This window comes from Salvelinus namaycush, chromosome 11 (genome assembly GCF_016432855.1).
Source record: "Salvelinus namaycush isolate Seneca chromosome 11, SaNama_1.0, whole genome shotgun sequence".
Lineage (NCBI taxonomy): Eukaryota > Metazoa > Chordata > Actinopteri > Salmoniformes > Salmonidae > Salvelinus > Salvelinus namaycush.
This window is the reverse complement of record NC_052317.1, coordinates 1993750-2015713: the sequence shown is the minus strand read 5'-3', so window position 1 is coordinate 2015713 and position 21964 is coordinate 1993750. Positions and strand designations below refer to the sequence as shown.

At 42.5% G+C, this 21964-nt stretch overlaps 1 protein-coding gene across 1 annotated transcript in view; it reads right to left on the bottom strand.

The window, feature by feature from the left end:
* The window catches only part of pex5lb (peroxisomal biogenesis factor 5-like b), an 82956-nt gene that overhangs the window by 10530 nt on the left and 50462 nt on the right, over positions 1-21964 (bottom strand). The window contains exon 5 of the mRNA XM_039004441.1: positions 7751-7867. Within this exon, the coding sequence (XP_038860369.1) occupies positions 7751-7867 (117 nt within the window). The remainder of the gene's footprint in view (positions 1-7750; positions 7868-21964) is intronic.

Here is a 21964-nt window from a genome sequence, read left to right as displayed (position 1 = left end):
AAGTTAAAGGAAATATGAACATTTGTGTAACGGCAGTCCTCCTCCTCTTCATCTGAAGAGGAGGAGTATTGAGGGAACCAAGGCGCAGCGTAGTGAAATGACATATTTTATTAACGAAAACACGAACTTGATTAAACTAACAAAAACAACAAACGGTGTAGACAGACCTAGACGACGTACTTACATAAAACAAGAAAACGCACGAATAGGAACATAGGCTACACAAACCGAACAAACCGTAAACAGTCCCGCGTGGTGTACAAACACAGACACGGAAGACAATCACCCACACAGAACACTGTGACAACGCCTACCTAAATATGACTCTTAATTAGAGGAACGCCAAACACCTGCCTCTAATTAAGAGCCATACCAGGCAACCCAAAACCAACACAGAAACAGAAAACATAGAATGCCCACCCAACCTCACGTCCTGACCAACTAACACATACAACAAACTAACAGAACTAGGTCAGGAACGTGACATAACCCCCCCCATAAGGTGCGAACTCCGGGCGCACCAGCACAAAGTCTAGGGGAGGGTCTGGGTGGGCATCTGACCACGGTGGTGGCTCAGGCTCCGGGCGAGGTCCCCACCCCACGATAATCAATCCTAACCTCCCTCTCCCCCTAAAAATGTCCACCCTCAATTTACCCCCACAAAATCCTTTTAGTAACATCAATGACATGGACAGCACCGGGACAGAGAGATAAATCAACACAGAGGGATAGCACCAGACAGAGGGATAGATCAGAAAATAGAGGTAGATCAAGATAGAGAGGGAGATCACGATAGAGGGGCAACTCCGGACTGAAAGGCAGCTCCGGACAGAGAGACAGCTCTGGACTGAGGGGCAGTTCTGGGTATATAGCCGTTTCTGGCTGAAGGGCAGCTCATGGCTGACTGACGGCTCTCGACGCTCATGGCTGGCTGACGGCTCTCGACGCTCATGGCTGGCTGACGGCTCTCGACGCTCATGGCTGGCTGACGGCTCTCGACGCTCATGGCTGGCTGACGGCTCTCGACGCTCATGGCAGGCTGACGGCTCTCGACGCTCATGGCAGGCTGACGGCTCTCGACGCTCATGGCAGGCTGACGGCTCTCGACGCTCATGGCAGGCTGACGGCTCTCGACGCTCATGGCAGGCTGACGGCTCTCGACGCTCATGGCTGGCTGACGGCTCTCGACGCTCATGGCAGGCTGACGGCTCTCGACGCTCATGGCAGGCTGACGGCTCTCGACGCTCATGGCTCGCTGGCGGCTCTGGCAGATCCTGTCTGGTTGGCGGCTCTGGCAGATCCTGTCTGGTTGGCGGCTCTGGCAGATCCTGTCTGGTGGGCGGCTCTGGCAGATCCTGTCTGGTGGGCGGCTCTGGCAGATCCTGTCTGGTGGGCGGCTCTGGCAGATCCTGTCTGACGGGCGGCTCTAGCGGCTCCTGTCTGGCGGGCGGCTCTAGCGGCTCCTGTCTGGCGGACGGCTCTGTAGGCTCATGGCAGACGGGCGGCTTTGCAGGCTCATGGCAGACGGGCGGCTTTGCAGGCTCATGGCAGACGGATGGCTCAGACGGCGCTGGGGAGACGGATGGCTCAGATGGCGCTGGGGAGACGGATGGCTCAGATGGCGCTGGTGAGACGGATGGCTCAGACGGCGCTGGTGAGACGGATGGCTCTGGCCGGATAAGGCGCACTGTAGACCTGGTGCGTGGTGCCGGAACTGGAGGCACCGGGCTAAGGATACGCACCTTCATCCTAGTGCGGGGAGCAGGGACAGGGCACACTGTACTCTCAAAGCCCACTCTATACCTGATGCGTGGTACCGGCACTGGTGACACCGGGCTGAGGACAAGCACATCAGGATTAGTAGGGGGAGAAGATACAGTGTGTACAGGGCTCTGGAGACGCACAGGAGGCTTAGTGCGTGGTGCCGGAACTGGAGGCACCGAACTGGATACACGCACTACAGGGAGAGTGCGTGGAGGAGGAACAGGGCTCAGGAGACGCACTGGTAGCCTAGTGCGTAGTGTAGGCACTGTAGGTACTAGGCTGGGGCGGGGAGGTGGCACCGGAAATACCGGACCGTGGAGGCGTACTGGCACTCTTGAGCATTGAGCCTGCCCAACCTTACCTGGTTGAATGCTCCCGGTCGCCCGACCAGTGCGGGGAGGTGGAATAACCCGCACCGGCCTATGTAGGCGAACCGGGGAAACCATACGTAAGGCAGGTGCCATGTATGCCGGCCCGAGGAGACGCACTGGAGACCAGACGCGTTGAGCCGGCCTCATGACACCTGGCTCAATACCCAATCTAGCCCTACCAGTGCGGGGAGGTGGAATAACCCGCACTGGGCTATGCACTCGTACAGGAGACACCGTGCGCTCTACTGCGTAACACGGCGCCTGCCCGTACTCCCGCTCTCCACGGTAAGCCTGGGAAGTGGGCGCAGGTCTCCTACCTGCCCTTGGCCCACTACCTCTTAGCCCCCCCCCAAGAAATTTTTGGGTGTTACTCACGGGCTTTTTGGGCTTCCGTGCAAGACGCGTTCCCTCATAACTCCGGTTCCTCTCTCTCTTTTCCTCCACTCTCCGAGCTGCCTCCAGCTGTTCCCATGGACGGTGATTCACTTTTGCCCATGGTCCTTCTCCGTTAAATATTTGCTCCCAACTCCATAAGTCCTGTATACTTCCCCGTTGCTCCAAATTACGCTGCTTGGTTCTGGATTCTTGGTGGGTGATTCTGTAACGGCAGTCCTCCTCCTCTTCATCTGAAGAGGAGGAGTATTGAGGGAACCAAGGCGCAGCGTAGTGAAATGACATATTTTATTAACGAAAACACGAACTTGATTAAACTAACAAAAACAACAAACGGTGTAGACAGACCTAGACGACGTACTTACATAAAACAAGAAAACGCACGAATAGGAACATAGGCTACACAAACCGAACAAACCGTAAACAGTCCCGCGTGGTGTACAAACACAGACACGGAAGACAATCACCCACACAGAACACTGTGACAACGCCTACCTAAATATGACTCTTAATTAGAGGAACGCCAAACACCTGCCTCTAATTAAGAGCCATACCAGGCAACCCAAAACCAACACAGAAACAGAAAACATAGAATGCCCACCCAACCTCACGTCCTGACCAACTAACACATACAACAAACTAACAGAACTAGGTCAGGAACGTGACAATTTGATAGAAAATGAATCCTACTATTGACTATTCTTGAATAGATTTAACAAAGATTCAAATTCCCATTTCAGACTCATAGCCATAACTTTTTTAGTGAGTAAACCAAATAAACACAGGGTGGTACAGCTAGCTAGAATTTCCTTGCCTGGCTACTCAAACTCCTTGCTCCGGTCAAACACTACGCCATGCCCACAGATGTTAGTTTCTTTTTCACAATGAGTCTGCTTCTGACGACCTCTCCGATGATTTCCAGACCGCCTGACTAGTCGGGCAAGAACAAACATAAGTAATGAGGCGTTTAGGAAATTTGTCATTGTCTTTGATTAATTTGTTTTCTACAACACCCCTCAGTTTGACGTCACCACAAAAAACTTCATTGATGGCAGTCTCAGATTGATGTATGTAGCGAACGATAGAGCAGTGGAATAATTCCGTTTGAGTCGTCAGGCAAAGCATTTGCCCATTATTCACTAATGTAGCCTAACCGGTCACAAGATGGCAATATTATTCCTTTTACATCGTTTATCATCTTACGTACGACTTTAATGTACTCAGCCAGCAATACACTGCTTTCCCTCGTGGACCGGCTGGTACATAAAACATCCTCCATTCAACTGCAAAGACGTCGGTTTCCTCCTTAACTTGATTTAATGGCTTGTCAGTAAAAATATGCTTACCGTCTTAACAAAAATAAAATTTTCCACCACCATTTTCAGATTTTCTGACAACTTCCAGATGTTGCACATCGCGAGTCTGTTTACCCCTGGTTGAACGCAGACCGCAACATCAGCAAGTAGCATTAGCCACCCTAGCATGGTGGTGGAAAATTGTGTTTTATTAAGATACTACAAATATTTCCCCTGTTTTTTTTCCACCAACGAGCTGTGGGAGTGTAACACCTATTTACTAATGCCAGAAATGCATATAATAATTACTACGAGAACACAAAGAAAACATTCCCAAATTGCAAAACTTAAATCAATTGTTATACTATTGTAATGTTGTTTTAAAAGGTGAGTTTGAGGTTCTCAAAATCAGCTCTAACTTTGGAAACAATCCAGAAACGCCCCGTGGTCAGCATCAAACAGTAAATGAAAAACGTAAATTATCTTAATTCAATACATTTGTGAGAATGAGGTGGTCGAATTGGGCGTCTACTCGTCCATCTGCAGGGCCCATTCCATCCCAGAGAACTTTCACAGATATCAATAATGGAAGGAGGGCTTCAGAAAGAAGTTTCTTCTCAAAGTGGATGCTGTCCCTACCATTTCCCCCATTTCACTCAGTCACTCGTCTCAGTGCACACGTCTCCCGTTCTTCAAACATAATGTATGAATCAGAATCTGTAGCTAGTCATTGTTGTTCAATCAAGTTATTTCCTGTTGACTTTGCTGACGCCATATGATTGTTTTTGTCTGTCTACTTGGCGTTGTTTAGTAGGCCTACGTTGTCTGACCGTATAGTTATTCCATTGCTGACGACGTCTGTCATTATGTCATGATCCAAGCCCATGCTTGCTTGCTATTATTATTTATTCTCGCCCAGGCATGTTTACCGAGCGACAGATCATTAGAAAATAAAATGACAAATGTAGATACTTTTTTATTTATTGTATAATGTTGGCATAAGTTGCGGGAGAGAAAAGTTTTGCTCCTCTCAAAAGTGCAACAATATATAGCCTACATTAATCTAAATCTGTGCCTTGAATAAATGCAGGCAGTAGTAGTACTATTTATTAGCCTATTTCATTAATAATTGAATAGAACTAAGTATCATGTGCATTGTCATCTGTCGGGGTCGTTTAAAAATGTGCGTGAATGAGTGAAGGAACATAACAATGCACTCTGAGATGCACTCCGAGTGAATGCGCACTTTTGGTATAGGCATTTACAGCACACTTCCGGGTTGCCTGATCACGACTATAAAGTGTGATAAAACGGATACGATTACGAATACAATGAGATCGGCACACCCCTATTCTAAAGCATCTCAAACAGCCAGCAGCATTAGCAGAGAACAAGCATTTATATGGGCTTCAGTGAGCATGGAATTGAACAGGGTAAGGGAAAGACCTAAAGGTCAAGGACCTTAAAGGGTTCTTCGGCTGTCCCCATAGGAGAACCCTATGAAGAACCCTTTTTGGTTGCAGGTAGAACACTTTTGGTTCCATGTACATGGAAACAAAAGGGTTCTACCTGGAACCAAAAAGGGTTCTCCTATGGGGACAGCTGAAGAACCCTTTTGGAATCTTTTTTTCTAAGAGTAACTATAGAGCTACCGTATTTAGCTCACGTTTTCCATCTAAATAACACAAACTAACCAAATGTAAACATGTCTGCCAGTTGTTGGTAGCTGACTGCTTGTGCTGTCATACTATAGATAGTACAAGCGTATGGGAAAGAGTAGTTTTGGCTGCGACTGAGGGACTGTGTGTGGATGGCCTGTCAGATGGATCCGGGTGGGTTGACGAGACCCCTCCAGCAGAAGTTTATTCAGAAATCAGCTACGGGCTAGGGCATCTCGAAGATATTCCCTACACTGGACTGATGGCAGATCATTTGGCCGTTCTGTGGCTCCAGAGGAGTTTTCTATACGGCCTGCCGAGTGCAGGCTAAACTGAAATGCAAAGCTTCGGCCAAGGATTCAACCGCGGATCTGGTGGAATTTCTGAGAAGCCCTGGAGCCAGGCTTTCTTTGGAGGGGTGGATTGTGGATTTTGCTCAATGGGAAAGTTTTATTTAAAAAAAAATGTTATCTTACTCTTAGAATCAATGTTGTCACAGTTGCTTCTTGTTGAAGAAGCAGCAGCTAAGCTAACATTAGCTTGCTATAGCTAGCTATTCACATTTTTGAATGAATTTGTGGCTGTTTCTTTCTATCTGGCAAAATAAGTGAGCTGGATTTGGTTTGTATACTGCCAAATGTCGATAACATAGCTAAGTTTGTCACTGGTATGAGCTAATAAATATCCTAAATCTAGCCAGTGATAGAATATCACCTGGGAGAGAAGGAGGAGAGAATTCACTTTCTGTTTCATCTGCTGCTGGCTTGCTAATGTTCACTTAAATATGTTTTTTCACATGTAATTGATGAAATTAGATTTTTATTCTATAAAGATTGTAATTGTGTCAGTATGTTATGAATATTGTAGAAACATGCCACTTGGTGCACACCAGGCTACAGGCAATATGTTCCTCCACTGTGTGAGTCATAGAAATTACCATCTTGCTTTCAGAGCTTTCCATCAGTCTTCGTGGTTTTTATATGCTGGGAGCAGAAATTATACAGTTGTAAACTTTTCGAAGTTAGAACCTATTTTTCCCGTTAGAACTCATTAGTTAATCTACAGCACCAACTACATAAATATATGACGGGGTCCATTATCTGCTACTTTAAATCGAGTTAAGGAGGAAACCAATGCCTTTGCAGCCTGAATGGAGGATGTTTTATGTATGAGCCGGTCCATGGGGGACACAAGTGTATTACCGGCTGGGCTGACTGTGTCCACACCTAGCAGTAATACGACATCAGGAAGAACTACGCCCTCTAGGGGTTTCAGCGCTATCACTAATGTAGCTAGCTAGCTAAGCCCCTGGCACAATGTCAACACGTTAATAGTCACAATACTCATTAAACATTTATTTCACTATTTCCATTCTACTTTGGCACATTATGAACCTTTTAAAATGGGACAAATTAAGAGACAGAAACCAGTTGATTTTATTTTGACCATTGAGGTATAAAATAACGGTTCTGACTGCAGAAGAGAATGTGAAAGGTCAGTATGACATCACTTCTGGTTGACAGCCCAGGGATCTTATTAGCTGTTTTTGTTAATTTAAATGTGCAAACGTACAATGTCAGTCATGAAATAGTGAACAAAAAGGTTAACTAAATGTTTTTGTCAAAGCGAGAGGTCAACAGGAAGTGATATTTCACTGACCTCTCACATTCTCCCCTGATTAGCTTCACAGCAGGAGAAAGGGGTAGCTGCAGCCCAATATGTTGACCGGGGTATGGGCAAGTGGGTGTGTTGAAAGGAAAGTAGTGGGCGTGTGGAAAGGAGCGGGTGTGTCAAGCGCTCTACTATCTATAGGTTAGACGGTTTTGATTAAGTTAACACGCAACTACCATACGTTGAGCTACCATTACGGCGAGAGTTTGGACTTTTGCTTTGACGCCAGAGGATGAGTCTGAGTCGTATTTCACTGTTACAGAAAGAATTATACATTTTCAGTTATAAAAGTGACGATTGTTTATTTTTGATTAAAAGTACTGATGATGGGTGTACTGTTTCTTGTATGTGTTGTATGCTTTGTATGCGTTGTATGCCCTCGCTTGTGGTTTTAAAAGGTTATTTTTGGGCGTAATATCAGGGATTAGTATCAGGGATTATAGTAAGTAATTGCATCTCTTTGAATGGATAGACATTTTGTGAATAAATTCTGGGATTGGTGGGAAAGTTTAGGTAAATGATATTGGAAACTCTCCTGGGAGATTTTTCCAGATTAGTATTAGTGTTGAGGAAAGAAGTAGGTGTTGGGTGAGTTTACCTTCTCAATTGGAGAGATGCTGGGTGGTATCAGGCCTTCATTTTCTTCCTCGAGCCAATTCCTGCGAGCCAGTTCCTCCCATTCTGCCTGCATCTTATCCCAGAACTCTGTGTCTGACTGATGAGAACAGAAGAGAAAGAGGTGTTGGAATTGATTTCTGCTTCATAATGGCCCAATTCCATAATCATCCACTGGACATATCCCATTCCCATGGCCCTTGGTGACACCCTTATGGGATCTAATGGGAGCTAGATACTACAAGGTCATGTTCATTAGAGCACACTGTAGCAAACTGTTTCTCAACAGAAAATGAGCGTTTCACATTGTTCAGATAGGATATCCCCGTTTTACTCATTATTTGTCTGTTTTCTTCCGTTTCGTTCATATTGAAGACACCTCTAGTGTAAGCAATATGGTATAAACTCCACATAGCCTTTGGTGTTTGTGACAATACAAAAAAAGTATAAATACAATGCTAGTTAGAGCTAATAGGGAGGGTCAATAATTAAAGGGTCTAGAGAGGTAAAAGCAATGGAAGAGTTTAGGATTGGGTCATTGGCTTTATGCACCATTCTCTTCCAAATCTTCAATGAGCTATTTTCATTCTAACCATTATTGGCTGTCCCCGACCCAAAATAATATCTTGGTTGACAGAGGGTCGTCTGTTCTTTCGACCAGTCAATTGATAGACATGTTAAAACGTGTATTTTGTCATTTATAAACGTTTTAATAAAATCAACTATATGCACTGAGCTTGTCTGATGTTTAAGCCCACTGTTTGATGAAATAATTAAGACACACAAATGACTCAAGAGATAGCCAGAGATCAAGATAAAAATAAAAAGAATTTGAAGATTTTTTTCTTCTTCTCCCAACTCTCCTATTCCTGCTGCTACTAGCCTTCGCAGATTCTGCCGCTAAACTCCTGAACTTGCCGGTAATAGGCTATATCAGGGGTCGGCAACATTTTTCATGTGGAATGCCAATTTACAATTTATCTTACCATTTCTACCGATCTGCATGCAAGTTATGATTTTCAAAAGCATTTTCATGGAGCAGTTTCATTAAATTTTTGTATAACATCTTAGTATCTCAAAATCGTTGTCATGTAGTTAATCTAAATTCTATCTAAATGAAAATTATACAAATCAATCTAATGCAAGAGCGCCTCTGCCAAATGAACATATTGTATGATAGCCTAAACCGTGAGCCATTAGCAGCTAAATAACTTAGTGCAGAACACAGAGAGAGGCCTATATAACAATGCAAGTAACTTGTATTGCCAACTACGTAAAAGAAAACCTACAAATAAAAACATTTTAGGTAGAAAATACCCTAATAAAAATAAATGTCCTATAAATCACATTGGCTACGCATGGCAGTTTGTTCATGTTCTTCGAATCGCATTCATCTCTCTACACCGCCTGTCTACAACGAACTTGAAATATTGTATCAACTATCAACTGGGTCCGGCCCACTGGATAAGGGCATGACATTTTTCCCTTTCACCCAGAGGCTCGGTGGTTATCGAAAGGGAGAGAGCTGGAAAGATTTTCTAATACATTGACGAACTTTTGTCATTCTCAATAGATGTAAAAACAGACTTTACTTGCTGTTTAAGGTGAAGACACAATTACTTTGAGAAGCCCCACAGTTCATTAGTGGTGGTGAGTTAAGACAATCAGAAATACTATATGACATCCCCAAATGGGCACATTTATACATTTACGCGCAGGCTAGGTAGCCTATGCCTACCTCTATGCACAATCAGGTGTGCGTCCTTACTCAACATTGACAGGAGCGCTCCAAACAAAAGACAATGAATAAATTGACAAAACTAGTAAATGAAATAAACCAAAACGTGTCTTACAAGTGTAGCATAGGTTGTGAGCTCTGCAAACAACATGTCCACTCCGATAATGAGAACAGTAAACGACTGTAGAAATAATATAGCCTATTGAATGTATTAACAGGAATTACCGAAACCAAAGAAACATTGTAGATAAGAAATTATGGGGATTTGTGGTAAATGTACTATTGGTGATATACACTACATGACCAAAAGTATGTGGACACCTGGTCGTCGAAAATCTCATTCCAAAATCGTGGCCATTAATATGGAGTTGGTCCCCCCTTTCCTGCTATAACAGCCTCCACTCTTCTCGGAAGGCTTTCCACTAGATGTTGGAACATTGCTGCAGGGACTCGTCCGTCAGACTTCCAGATGGTGAAGTGTGATTCAGCCCTCCGGAAAACGTCTTTCCACAGCTCCAGAGTCCAATGGCGGCGAGCTTTACACCACTTCAGCCGACGCTTGGCATTGCGCATGATGATGTTGGGCTTGTGTGCGGATGCTCGGCCATGGAAATCCATTTCATGAAGCCCCCAATGAACAGTTCTTGTGCTGACTTTGCTTCCAGAGGCAGTTTAGAACTTGGTAGTGAGTGTTGCGACCGAGGACAGACAAATCGTCTGTCCTCGGTCGCAACACTCACTACCAAGCTTCAGCACTTGGCTGTCCAGTTCTGTGAGCTTGTGTGGCCTACCACTTCGCGGCTGAGCCGTTGTTGCGCCTAGACATTCCACTTAACAAACTATGGAGATTGCATGGCTGCGTGCTCAATTTTATACACCTGTCAGCAACAAGTGTGTCTGAAATAGCGCGAATCCATTCATTTGAAGGGGTGTCCACATACTTTTGTATATATAGTGTACGTAATGGGGAATTGATAGACACTAACAATCAAAGGGAAAACCATTCACACAGTTACGGTATGAAACAATGAACGTGCACAAATTGGCAGGACAGATCGCATTCTGGAGAGAGACGTGCCTTGTGCATCTTAGCCACATTCACCTTCTTCTTGACTCAACATTTTTTTAAATTTTATTTCACCTTTATTTAACCAGGTAAGCTAGTTGAGAACAAGTTCTCATTTACAACTGCGACCTGGCCAAGATAAAGCAAAGCAGTGCGACACAAACAACAACATAGAGTTACACATGGAATAAACAAGCGTACAGTCAAATTTAAAATGATACCCAAGACACATTATCTTCACAGGCCTAAGGAATACTTAACAAATGGTGTCATGTCCAAAGCAGAAGCTATTTATGGAAAAACCAATGCAATTTTGAAACGAATGCTTGGCGTGCCAAGGCAAATACCCTCGCGTGTGCCTTATGTTGCAGATGCCTGTCTTAGAGTGAAGGACTGTGACATTCCCGCGGTCTCCGCAATGGGTTAATCCACTGAGATAGGCACGAATCAGACAAGTGTCTCATGGGCCGCTCAACAAAAATAATCTGTCAACCAAAAGCCTTTTTGACAAACAATTGACCAGTTGTCTAAATGTGGTCAGCCCTTATATCCACAAACTTGCAAGGACCAAGCTAGTGCATTGGGAAAGTATTCAGACCCCTTCCCTTTTTCCACATTTTGATACGTTACAGCCTTTTTCTAAAATGGATTAAACATATTTGTTTCTTAAATCAATCTACACACAATACCCCAGAATGACAAAGCGAAAACAGGTACTTAGAAATGTTTGCATATTTATTCAAAATAAAAGTTTTCAGACCTTGAAAAAAAATCCAATCCAATTGCGTGTTTTGTTGCTTGTGTTTGCATACTCGATTTGCATGCCCCCACTGGCCTCTGTCCAAGACAACGCACTGCGATTTGAACAAAAATCCATAACTTCACCCATTTACTGAAGCATATTTCTCCCGCTGCTAAATGTGGGTCTTGTCAGTTCAAATTAGCCTCAATAGATAGATACGCTATATTTGGAAAGAAGTCACCTTAAATGGGAACAGAAGAAACAAATACATTGCCAAATCTTCTGAATACATTTTTTTAAGTAACCTTTTTTTGGACAGAGAGTCTGCTGAGACCAAGGTCTATTTTACAGATGAGCCCTGTATCACACATACACATCAATATACGAAAAGCAAAACACAATCATATAAAACAAATGCTTTCTTCAGTAAAAATATCCTCAATCAGCCATCTGAATTGCCCTAGTCACCAATTATTCCAATTTTAGAGAGTTTGAGATTATTCCACAAGTAAGGTGTAAAAAAAAAAACTAAAAGCAGATGTACCTAACTCAGTGGAGATCGAAGGGATCTCCAGAGTAAACCATCCCCGAGGTCGAGTCTGGTAGCTCGTATGTCTGTCGGTTCCCAACGAAGTACGACGGAAGTCTATGCAAGAGGGCTTTATAAACAAAAAGAGTGCAATGCGCCAATCGACAAGACTTCAAAGAGAGCCAGTCTACTTTCTGATACAGAAAGCAATGATGTGCACTGAACTTGTCACCCGTAATAAAATGTAGTGCGTTACGATAAACTTTGTCCAATGGCTTCAGCACAGTGGCAGCTGCATTCATATAAGCGATATCACCATAACCGGTATGAATGTTGACTGAATTATTTGTTTTCTGCTATTTAATGAAAGGCATCCTATTCCTCTCAAGGAACCCTGACTTAACACCATCAGAAGAAAAACATTGTGTCCTGTCTGTCAGGTAGTTTTCAAACCAAATGCAGGCTGCCTAACCCAGGCCAATTTCAGACAGTCTACAAATTAATAATGGTGACAGGTCAAGTGTCAAAAGCCTTCCACAGGCCTATAAGAAGGGCAGCACAATGCTGCCTTTTGTCCAAGCAATTTACAATGTCATTTATCACCAAAGAAGAAGCAGATATAGTGCTGGCCTGAAACCAGACTGATGGACACTGGAAAATATCTAAGCTGTGTTGATTAAAGATTGAAAATGTTTCAATAGTCAGAGCGGTCACCACCTTTGTGGAGAGGGATCACAAGGCTAGCCTTCCAGACCCTAGGGATAGCACCCAAGATAATTGTCAGGTTAAAAATGTGTCAATAATTCCACAATTAGAGGAGCAGAATGCTGCAGCAAGAAAGGATCAAGCAAATTAGCCCCAGAAGTTGATGGATCTTCCATCATGCCAACTAGAGGCTAGGAGAGGGAAAAGCAGTCGATCTGATCAGGGTAAATTAAACCACCATTTCTTTCAAATAAAAGTCCTGCGGAGATAACACATTGACTAAAATAATCACTTATCAAATGTTTCTCAGTAAATATGTTAGATCCTGACAGCTTGCTTAGGCAGGGAGGGAGATTCATTTCCGCGCCCTAGTGCATTAACTGTTTTCCAAAATTTAGACGGGACACCATCAGAATATGAGATAGAAAGTAGCATGATTTAGCTTTCTTGATTGAGGAGGTGTATCTATTTCTCAATTGCCTGAAAAGCTGGCAATCAGCTAAAGAGTAAATCAATGAAACAGATAAATGCGTATTTTGGCTTATGGCAAAACCTATAACCAAAAGTAAAAAAAAAAAAAAAAAATGGGGATAGTGATATTTAGAGAACATGATGCCACAAGAGATTATTTCACATACAGTACCAGTCAAAAGTTTGGACACACCTACTCATTCAGGGGTTTTTCTTTATTTTTACTATTTTCTACATTGTAGAATAATAGTGGAAATCAAAACTATGAATAACACATATGGAATCATGTGGTAACCAAAAAAGTGTTGTTATATTTGACATTCTTCAAAGTAGCCACCCTTTCCCTTGATGACAGCTTTGCACACTCTTGGTATTCTCTCAACCAGCTTCATGAGGTAGTCACCTGGAATGCATATCAATTACTTGTTAAAAGTACATTTGTGGAATTTTTGCCTTCTTAATGCGTTTGAGCCAATCCGTTGTGTTGTGAGAAGGTAGGGGTGGTATACAGAAGATAGCCCTATTTGGTAAAAGACCAAGTCCATATTATGGCAAGAAATTCTCAAATAAGCAAAGAGAAACGACAGTCCATCATTACTTTAAGAAATGAAGGTCAGTCAATCTGGAAAATTATGATGAAACTGGCTCTCATGAGGACCGCCACAGGAAAGGAAGACCCAGAGTTACCTCTGCTGCAGAGAATACGTTCATTGGAGTTAACTGCACCTAAGATTGCAGCCCAAATAAATGATTCATAGTTCAAGTAACAGACACATCTCAACATCAACTGTTCAGAGGAGACTGAGTGAATAAGGCCTTCATGGTCGAATTGCTGCAAAGAAACCACTACTAAAGAACACCAATAATAAGAAGAGACTTGCTTGGGCCAAGAAACATGAGCAATAGACATTAGACTGGTGGAAATCTGTCCTTTGGTCTGACGAGTCCAAATTTGAGAATTTTTGTTCCAAAAGCCGTGTCTTTGTGAGACACAGAGTAGGTGAACGGTTGACCTTCGCATGTGTCGTTCCCACTGTGAAGCATGGAGGAGGAGGTGTGATGGTGAATTGCTGTTGACACTGTCAGTGATTTAATTAGAATTCAAGGCACACTTAACCAGCATGGCTACCATAGAAATCTGCATCCCATCTGCTTAGTGGGACTAAAATTTGGTTTTCAACAGGACAATGACCCAACACACCTACAGGCAGTGTAAGGGCTATTTGACCAAGAAGGATAGTGATGGAGTGCTGCATCAGATGACTCCACAATAACACAACCTCAACCCAATTGAGATGGTTTAGGATGAGTTGGACCACAGGATGAAGGAAAAGCAGCCAACAAGCGCTCAGCATATGTGGGAACTCCTTCAAGACTGTTGGAAAAGCTTTCCTCATGAAGCTGGTTGAGAGAATGCCAAGAGTGTGCAAAGCTGCCATCAAGGCAAAGGGTGGTTACTTTGAAGAATCTTAAATAAAATACATATTTTGATTTGTTTAACACTTTTTTGGTTACTACATGATTCCATGTGTTATTTCATAGCTTTGATGTCTTCACTATTATTCTACAATGTAGAAAATAGTAAAAACAAGAAAAACCCTTGAATGAGTACAGTTGTTGCTCCACTAAAGGTTTTGCGATTATGCTGCGGTACTTAGAGGTAATTTGTGGTTTAGTACGGTACCCTGCGTCACCACTTCATTGCTCCAGACCAGCGCAAGGGGGAGTTAAAGTACTGATTATGCTTTTGGGTCCTACTGTGTCTCTAACTGACAATGAATGGGCGACATAAACCTAAATAGAAACTGATAATTGTGCACGACTTCAGTATTACTTACTAAAACTGGTGTTACTCTAAGGTTTTTATTATTTTATTTCATCAGGATTATTTGCTCTTGCTGTAGTACTGTAGGCCACTCCCGACCAGTCACGTTATACAGCGTCTGAGTGGTGCAGTGGTATAAGACACTACAAAGCAGTGCAAGCTGTGTTGCTACAGATGCTGGTTCAATACCTGTGCTGCCCTTGAGATGATTGTACATTTTTGGTTTCTCTCCCTCTAAAAACAGATATAAATCATTCTAAATAACAAACTGGCTTTATTTACAAATTAGTAACAATGTCTCACCCCATGTTCAAGAATGGCCTTTTTCTTGCTCCTTTTACGTTATTTGAAAACGAAATAATCTCCAAAATCTTTTTATTTTTTATACAAAGCGATTATTATTATTAATTTACAACTATATAAAAGCCATTGGATATTCTCAAAAAATATATAATTAACCCTGTTATTAGCAGGACAATATACATTATATTGGTCATGGCTCCCGAGTGGCGCACAATTGGGTTGCCTTTCAGTTCTCCAGCTGTATCCACTGAAAGTGTGCAAGGTTCAAGGCACGAGGGCATGGGATAGGCTGCAGAGCCACGCACAGAAGATGGACCTAGCCCATGGGGAAGGGAGGAGGAGGAAGGGGGAGGGGGGTGGACACCCCACCCCACCCCGTGACACTGGCAACACTTTAAGGGGCATTGCACTAATAATGGAGCTGACTAGGGAAACGTTCCCGCTGTTCTGTTCTTAGTACCAGTCTGCAAGTTCAAACTAAAACAATGTAACTAATAATGGAATCTTTATGCTTTCGTCAATAAAATAATGATAAAAATACTATTTCAAAATGCCGATGTTTATTTAGTTATGGATCCATAATTAATTACTATGGGAATAAATATCACTGAATTACAGAAATATCCCCAATCCTCTATATGTAATTATTGACGGAGAGTCATGTCATATTTTTCGATATACTGTAGGCCTACTGTAGGCGACATGAGTCTCACTAGTGTTGAGTAATGCGCTGTTAAAAGTGGTGTAGGTCTTATTTATTAAAAGAGAATATTGAAGTTAGAAGCAATATGATTTGAAGCAATAGCCTACAACTATTTTTGCACCGTTTCGTGTTGCTCTGAGACAAACATGGTGACTGGTCTTGATAAACCAATGATCTTTTTATTTTCACTGAATCTCTGTTTGGGTATTGGTTAGACAAGAATTAGAAAATTAGGCTGTAGAAATGGTATGCTCTTCGTGTAACTTTTATTTAACTAGGCAAGTCAGTTAAGAACAAATTCTTTTTTACAAGGACAGCCTACTCCTTCCTCCCCGTCGGTCTCCCACGTGCCTGTATTCTCTAGTACAGCCACTATTGAAGGCTATCAAATGCTTCGCAAAGATGCCCTCTGGCGGTCAAACTAGCACTAACTAGCATTAGTGGTACCAGTGGTTCACACTTAAATAACGTGTCATGGAATTCTGCGGCACCATGCAAGCTGCACCGCAGTACGCTGCAACTTTTAAAAGGGCGAACCACTGTAGGTGTGTCCAAACTTTTGATTGGTAGCCACCCCTCCCCGATTTTTCAGTCTGTCACAGCTGAAGATTTGTATTTTGTATTTATTATGGATCCCCATTAGCTGCTGCCAATGCAGCAGCTGCTCTTCCTGGGGTCCAGCAAAATTAAGGCAGTTAATACAATTTTAAAAACATTACAATAAATTCACAGATTTCACAACACACTGTCTACCCTCAGGCCCCTACTCCACCACTACCACATATCTACAGTACAAAATCAATGTGTACGTCTGTGTATAGTGCGTATGTTATTGTGTGTGTGTGCACGTGTCTGTGCCAATGTTTGTGTTGCTTCACAGTCCCCGCTGTTCGATAAGGTGTATATTTATCTGTTTTTTTAAAATATTATTTTACTGCTTGCATCAGTTACTTGATGTGGAATTGAGTTCCATGTAGTCATGGCTCTATGTAGTACTGTGATCCTCCCATACTCTCTGATTTGGACTTGGGGACTGTGAAGACACCTCTTGTGGCATGTCTCGTGGGGTATACATGGGTGTGCGAGCTACGTGCCAGTAGTTCAAACAGACAGCTCGGTGCATTCAGCTTGTCAATAACGCTCTTAAATACAAGTATGGATGAAGTCCATCTCTCCTCCACTTTGAGACAGGAGAGATAGACATGTATATTATTAATATTAGCTATCTGTGTACATCGAAGGGCCAGCCGTGCTGCCCTGTTCTGAGCCAATTACAATTTCCTAAGTTCCTTTTTGTGGCACCTGACCACATGACTGAACAGTAGTCCAGGTGCGATAAAACTAGGGCCTGTAGGCCCTGCCTTATTGTTAAGATGGTAGAGCAACGCTTTATTATGGACATACTTCTCCCCACCTTAGCTACTGTTGTATCAATGTTTTGACCATGACAGTATACAATCTAGTGTTACTCCAAGCAGTTTAGTCACCTCAACTTGCTCAATTTCCACATTATTTATTACAAGATTTAGTTGAGGTTTAGTGAATGATTTGTCCCAAATACAATGTTTTTAGTTTTAGAAATATTTAGGACTAACTTGTTCCTTGCCAACCACACTGAAACTAACTGCAACTCTTTTTTAAGTGTTGCAGTCATTTTAGTCACTGTAGTAGCTGAGTAGCATACTGTTGAGTCATCCACATACATAGACACACTGGCTTTACTCATTAGACACACTGGCATGTCGTTAGTAAAGATTACTTTTTTCAATGGGCCTAGACAGCTGCCCTGCGGAATCCCTGATTCTACCTGGATTATGTTGGAGAGGCTTCCATTAAATAACACCATCTCTCTTCTGTTAGACAGGTAACTCTTTATCCACAATATTGCAGGGGGTATAAAAAAAAGCCATAACACATACGTTTTTCTGGCAGCAGGCTATGATCGATAATGTCAAAAGTCGCAATGTAGTCTAACAGTCCCCACAATCTTTTTATCATCATTTTCTCTCAGACAATCAGTAATTTGTGTAAGTGCTGTGCTTGTTGAATGTCCTTCCCTATAAGCATGCTTAAAGTTAGTTGTTAATTTGTTTTATTGTAAAATAGCATTGGAGCTGGTCAAACACAATTTTTCCCAAAAGTTTACTAAGCGTTGGGAACAGGCTGATGGGTCAGCTATTTGAGCCAGTAAAGGGGCTTTACCATTCTTAGGTAGCGGAATTACTTTTGCTTCCCTCCAAGCCTGGTGGCACACACTTTCTAGTAAGCTTAAATTGAAAATATAGCAAATAGGAGTGGCAATATCGTCCGCTATTATTCTCAGTAATTTTCCATCCAAGTTGTCAAACCCTGGTGGCTTGTCATTGTTGATGGACAACACAATTTTCACCTCCTCCAAACTCACTTTACAGAATTCAAAATTACAATGCTTGTCTTTCATAATTTGGTCAGATATACTTGGATGTGTAATGTCAGCATTTGTTGCTGGCATGCCTAATTTTGCCAATGAAAAAAATCATTAAAGTAGTTGGCAAAATCAGTTGGTTTTGGGATGAATGTACCATCTGATTCACTGAATGATGGAGCCGAGTTTGCCTTTTTCCCAAAATGTCATTTAAGGTGCTCCAAAGCTTTTTACTATCTTTTTACTATCATTCTGTATGTAATTTACCTTTGTTTCATAGCGTAGTTCTTCTTTTGTATTCAGTTTAGTTACATGATTTCACAATTTGCAACACATTGTGCAGTCAGACTTATTTGCCATTCCTTTTGCCTCATCCCTGTCAACCATAAAATGTTTAAATTCATCATCAATCCACTGGGATTTAACAGTTTTTACAGTTATTTTCTTTATAGGTGCATGCTTATTAGTAACTGGAATAAGCAATTTCATAAATGTGTCAAGTGCAGTGTCTGTTTGCTCCTCATTACACATCACGGACCAACAGATTCTTTAAATCAACAACATAGGAATCACTACAAAACGTATTGTATGACCTCTTATACACTATATTAGGCCCAGCCTTTGGAACTTTGGTTTCCTAGATATGGCTACTATATTGTGATCACTACATCCGATGGATCTGGATACTGCTTTCAAGCAAATTTCTGCAGCATTAGTAAAGATGTGATCAATACATGTTGATGATTTCATTCATGTGCTGTTTGTAACTACCCTGGTAGGTTGACTGATTATCTGAACCAGGTTGCAGGCACTGGTTACAGTTTGAAGCTTTTTCTTGAGTGGGCAGCTTGATGAAAGCCAGGCAATAATTAAATCACCCAGAAAATATAATATCACATACATTATCAAGCATTTCACACATTATCAAGCATTTCTGTTATCCAGATACTGACTGGTAGCACTTGGTGGTCAATAGCAGCTTCCCACCAGAATGGGCTTTAGGTGAGGCAGATGAACCTGTAGCCATATTACTTCAACAGTATTTAACATGAGATCCTCTCTAATCTTTATAGGAATGTGGTTCTTAATATAAACAGGAACACCTCCACCATTGGCATTTCTATATTTTCTGTATATGTTATAACCTTGTATTGCTACCACTGTATCATCAAAGGCATTATCTAAGTGAGTTTCAGAGATAGTCAGAATATGAATGTCATCTGTTACTATCAAATTATTGATTTCATGAACCTTGTTTCTAAGCTACATATGTTAACGTGGGCTATTTTGAGCACTTGTCTTCTGGGATGCTTACTTGTTTTTATTGCTTTACTGGGAAGCTTATGTTATTTATGTTAGTGCAGGGTGAGCTGCATACAGTGGACTTCCTCCTAGGGCACACCGGCTCAGTGCTAACAGTATAAATCTAGTTCATAAGCACATGATTACTGCATACAATAGCTGTAGGATCAGAGGCATTCAGTGCAGTTAGAGGGATATGAATTAGGTTACTTACATTGTGTTTACCAACACCCCTGGTGTAATGTACATTTGTTGAAGCATTATGTAAACTCTGCGTGACAATGGTAGGGATTACCTGAGCTGGGGTCATTGATAAGTCATTGTCTCAACACAGCCTTAAAATGCTTTGAAAGGATCCAGGAACCCATATGATTTGGGTGGATCCCATCCCCTTTATAAAACGTGTTTTGTTTCCAAAAGGTATTGAAATTGTCAACAAAAGTTACACCCATTGAGGTGCAATAATCACGTAGCCAGTTGTGAAGAGAAAGAATCCTGCTAAAGCGATCAATGCCACGATTCAGAGAGATCACAGGACCAGATATTTGTTAGTGTCTAGCAGAGAGTCAATCAGCCCTTCATAATGTCATTAAAACCCACATGGACTACGATAGAATCAATTCCCATGTCCTGACGTAGTACATTCAAGGAACAGCTTAGTAATGTAATTTACTCGAGCTCCGGGATAGGACATTGATTTTGCACCAGGAACAGTCACATTTCTTACCATGGAGCTGCCCAAAATCACGGCTGGCTAGAAGGACGAGGAAATCCGCCCACTCCCACGCTTCACATAATTCGAAGAACCCTTTATGGATGGACGAGAGGCAGGATAAGTTGAGCCCGGCGCAGGCCTCCGACAGATGGAGAAGCCCACTCGATCCAGAGCAGGGACAGATGGTTGCCGAAGTCGACTTCGAAATTGTAGTAGTAGGCATTGTGGGCCCCAGACACAGGCATCTCCAGCGAGGAAGGTGCAGGAAGATCAGGTTTCAGGACGGCGAAACTATTTGTTGTTTGTATCCGCTCCGGGCCTCTCATTGGGAGTGTAGACTGCTTTGCAAGAGGCCGATGTCTTTGGCTTCCTGGCTTGTAACATTTGACCATCTTTGATTGCCTTGCTCCTATTACTGTGCTACTTCGACTCTGCTATCAGATGGGGGAGCTCTGGGCAACACTGTCGAGCGCAAACGCCATCCAGCCACTGGCGTAAAATGTAAACATTCCACTCTGCGTTTTCACCAGTTTCTTACGTAGGCTGGCGACCAGCGCGATCAAGGAAGCCACCTCAAGCCTATAATCCTATAATCCTCAGTAAGCAATCGCCGCATTGGAAGTCCGAGTGATCCGGTTTGTCCCGAAACAAAGAGTAGTAGATACAGCTCCTACAGCGCTGGAACCGTTCATTTATTTCTCCAGACAGAGGGCTCCATTGCAAAACTCATCTGTTACCAACTTCGTTAGTATGATGGCTAGCAGCTTAGCGTCTCTGTCAAGCAGGCTTCAACCTGTCTTAAGCCGGATTCCGGCACAAGAAATAGCGGCCCTAGCTGTTAAAAGGTAACCACATCGCGGAATCCATGCAAAAACAAGTTTGTAGACGTTGTAATCAGCAATGTCATGGTCCTTATCCGGGATCGAGCCATTTAGCCAAGTCTCCATGAGAATGAAAATATCCGGGCTCATGTCATGCACTCAGATATCTAGAAGGTCGATCTTTGACAAACTGTGCACGTTGGTATGCAACAGCTTAAGCCTCCTACATGATTTAAAACAGTGGGGGTATCCATATTAATGGTATTTAAAGTATTAGCACTGGATGAGTTTACCACAGTGGGCTTCCCAAATGGGCTAACAGTGGAATTGAACTTTATGGTCACAAGATTATTACTGACAATACCCCTGGGAATATGGTTATCTTTTTCAGTACGATGATATTCACCTAAATTTAAATGACACGTGTCAAGAATAGTGCAGTTTAATGCAGTATAAATAGAGCTTATATCAGTTGCAGAACAAATGGTGATTTAGCCAAAGTAGGGAAAGTGGGCTCGCTATTGTCTGAATTTCTTATCCTCTTTCTTACCTGACTGATGAAATTATTTGTTTGAGTTGACTGAACTTGAAGCGAATGGTGGTGCACAGGAATAGCACACAGATCAAGAGAAAAAAGCAGTGGAACTGGCTTCAAGGTCCAGATTTGAAAATGATGGGTCAATAGATGTTAATGAAATGGGATGCATACAGACACAGATGCATACACACATGGATGCACAGATGAACACACACACATGCGCACTCACGTGCACACACACACCTGGGACATTAATATGAGGGGATATTATTCCCTGGTCAAATTAACTAACTTTATAATGTTTGTGAGACAAATAAAGACAACTTTATTCACAA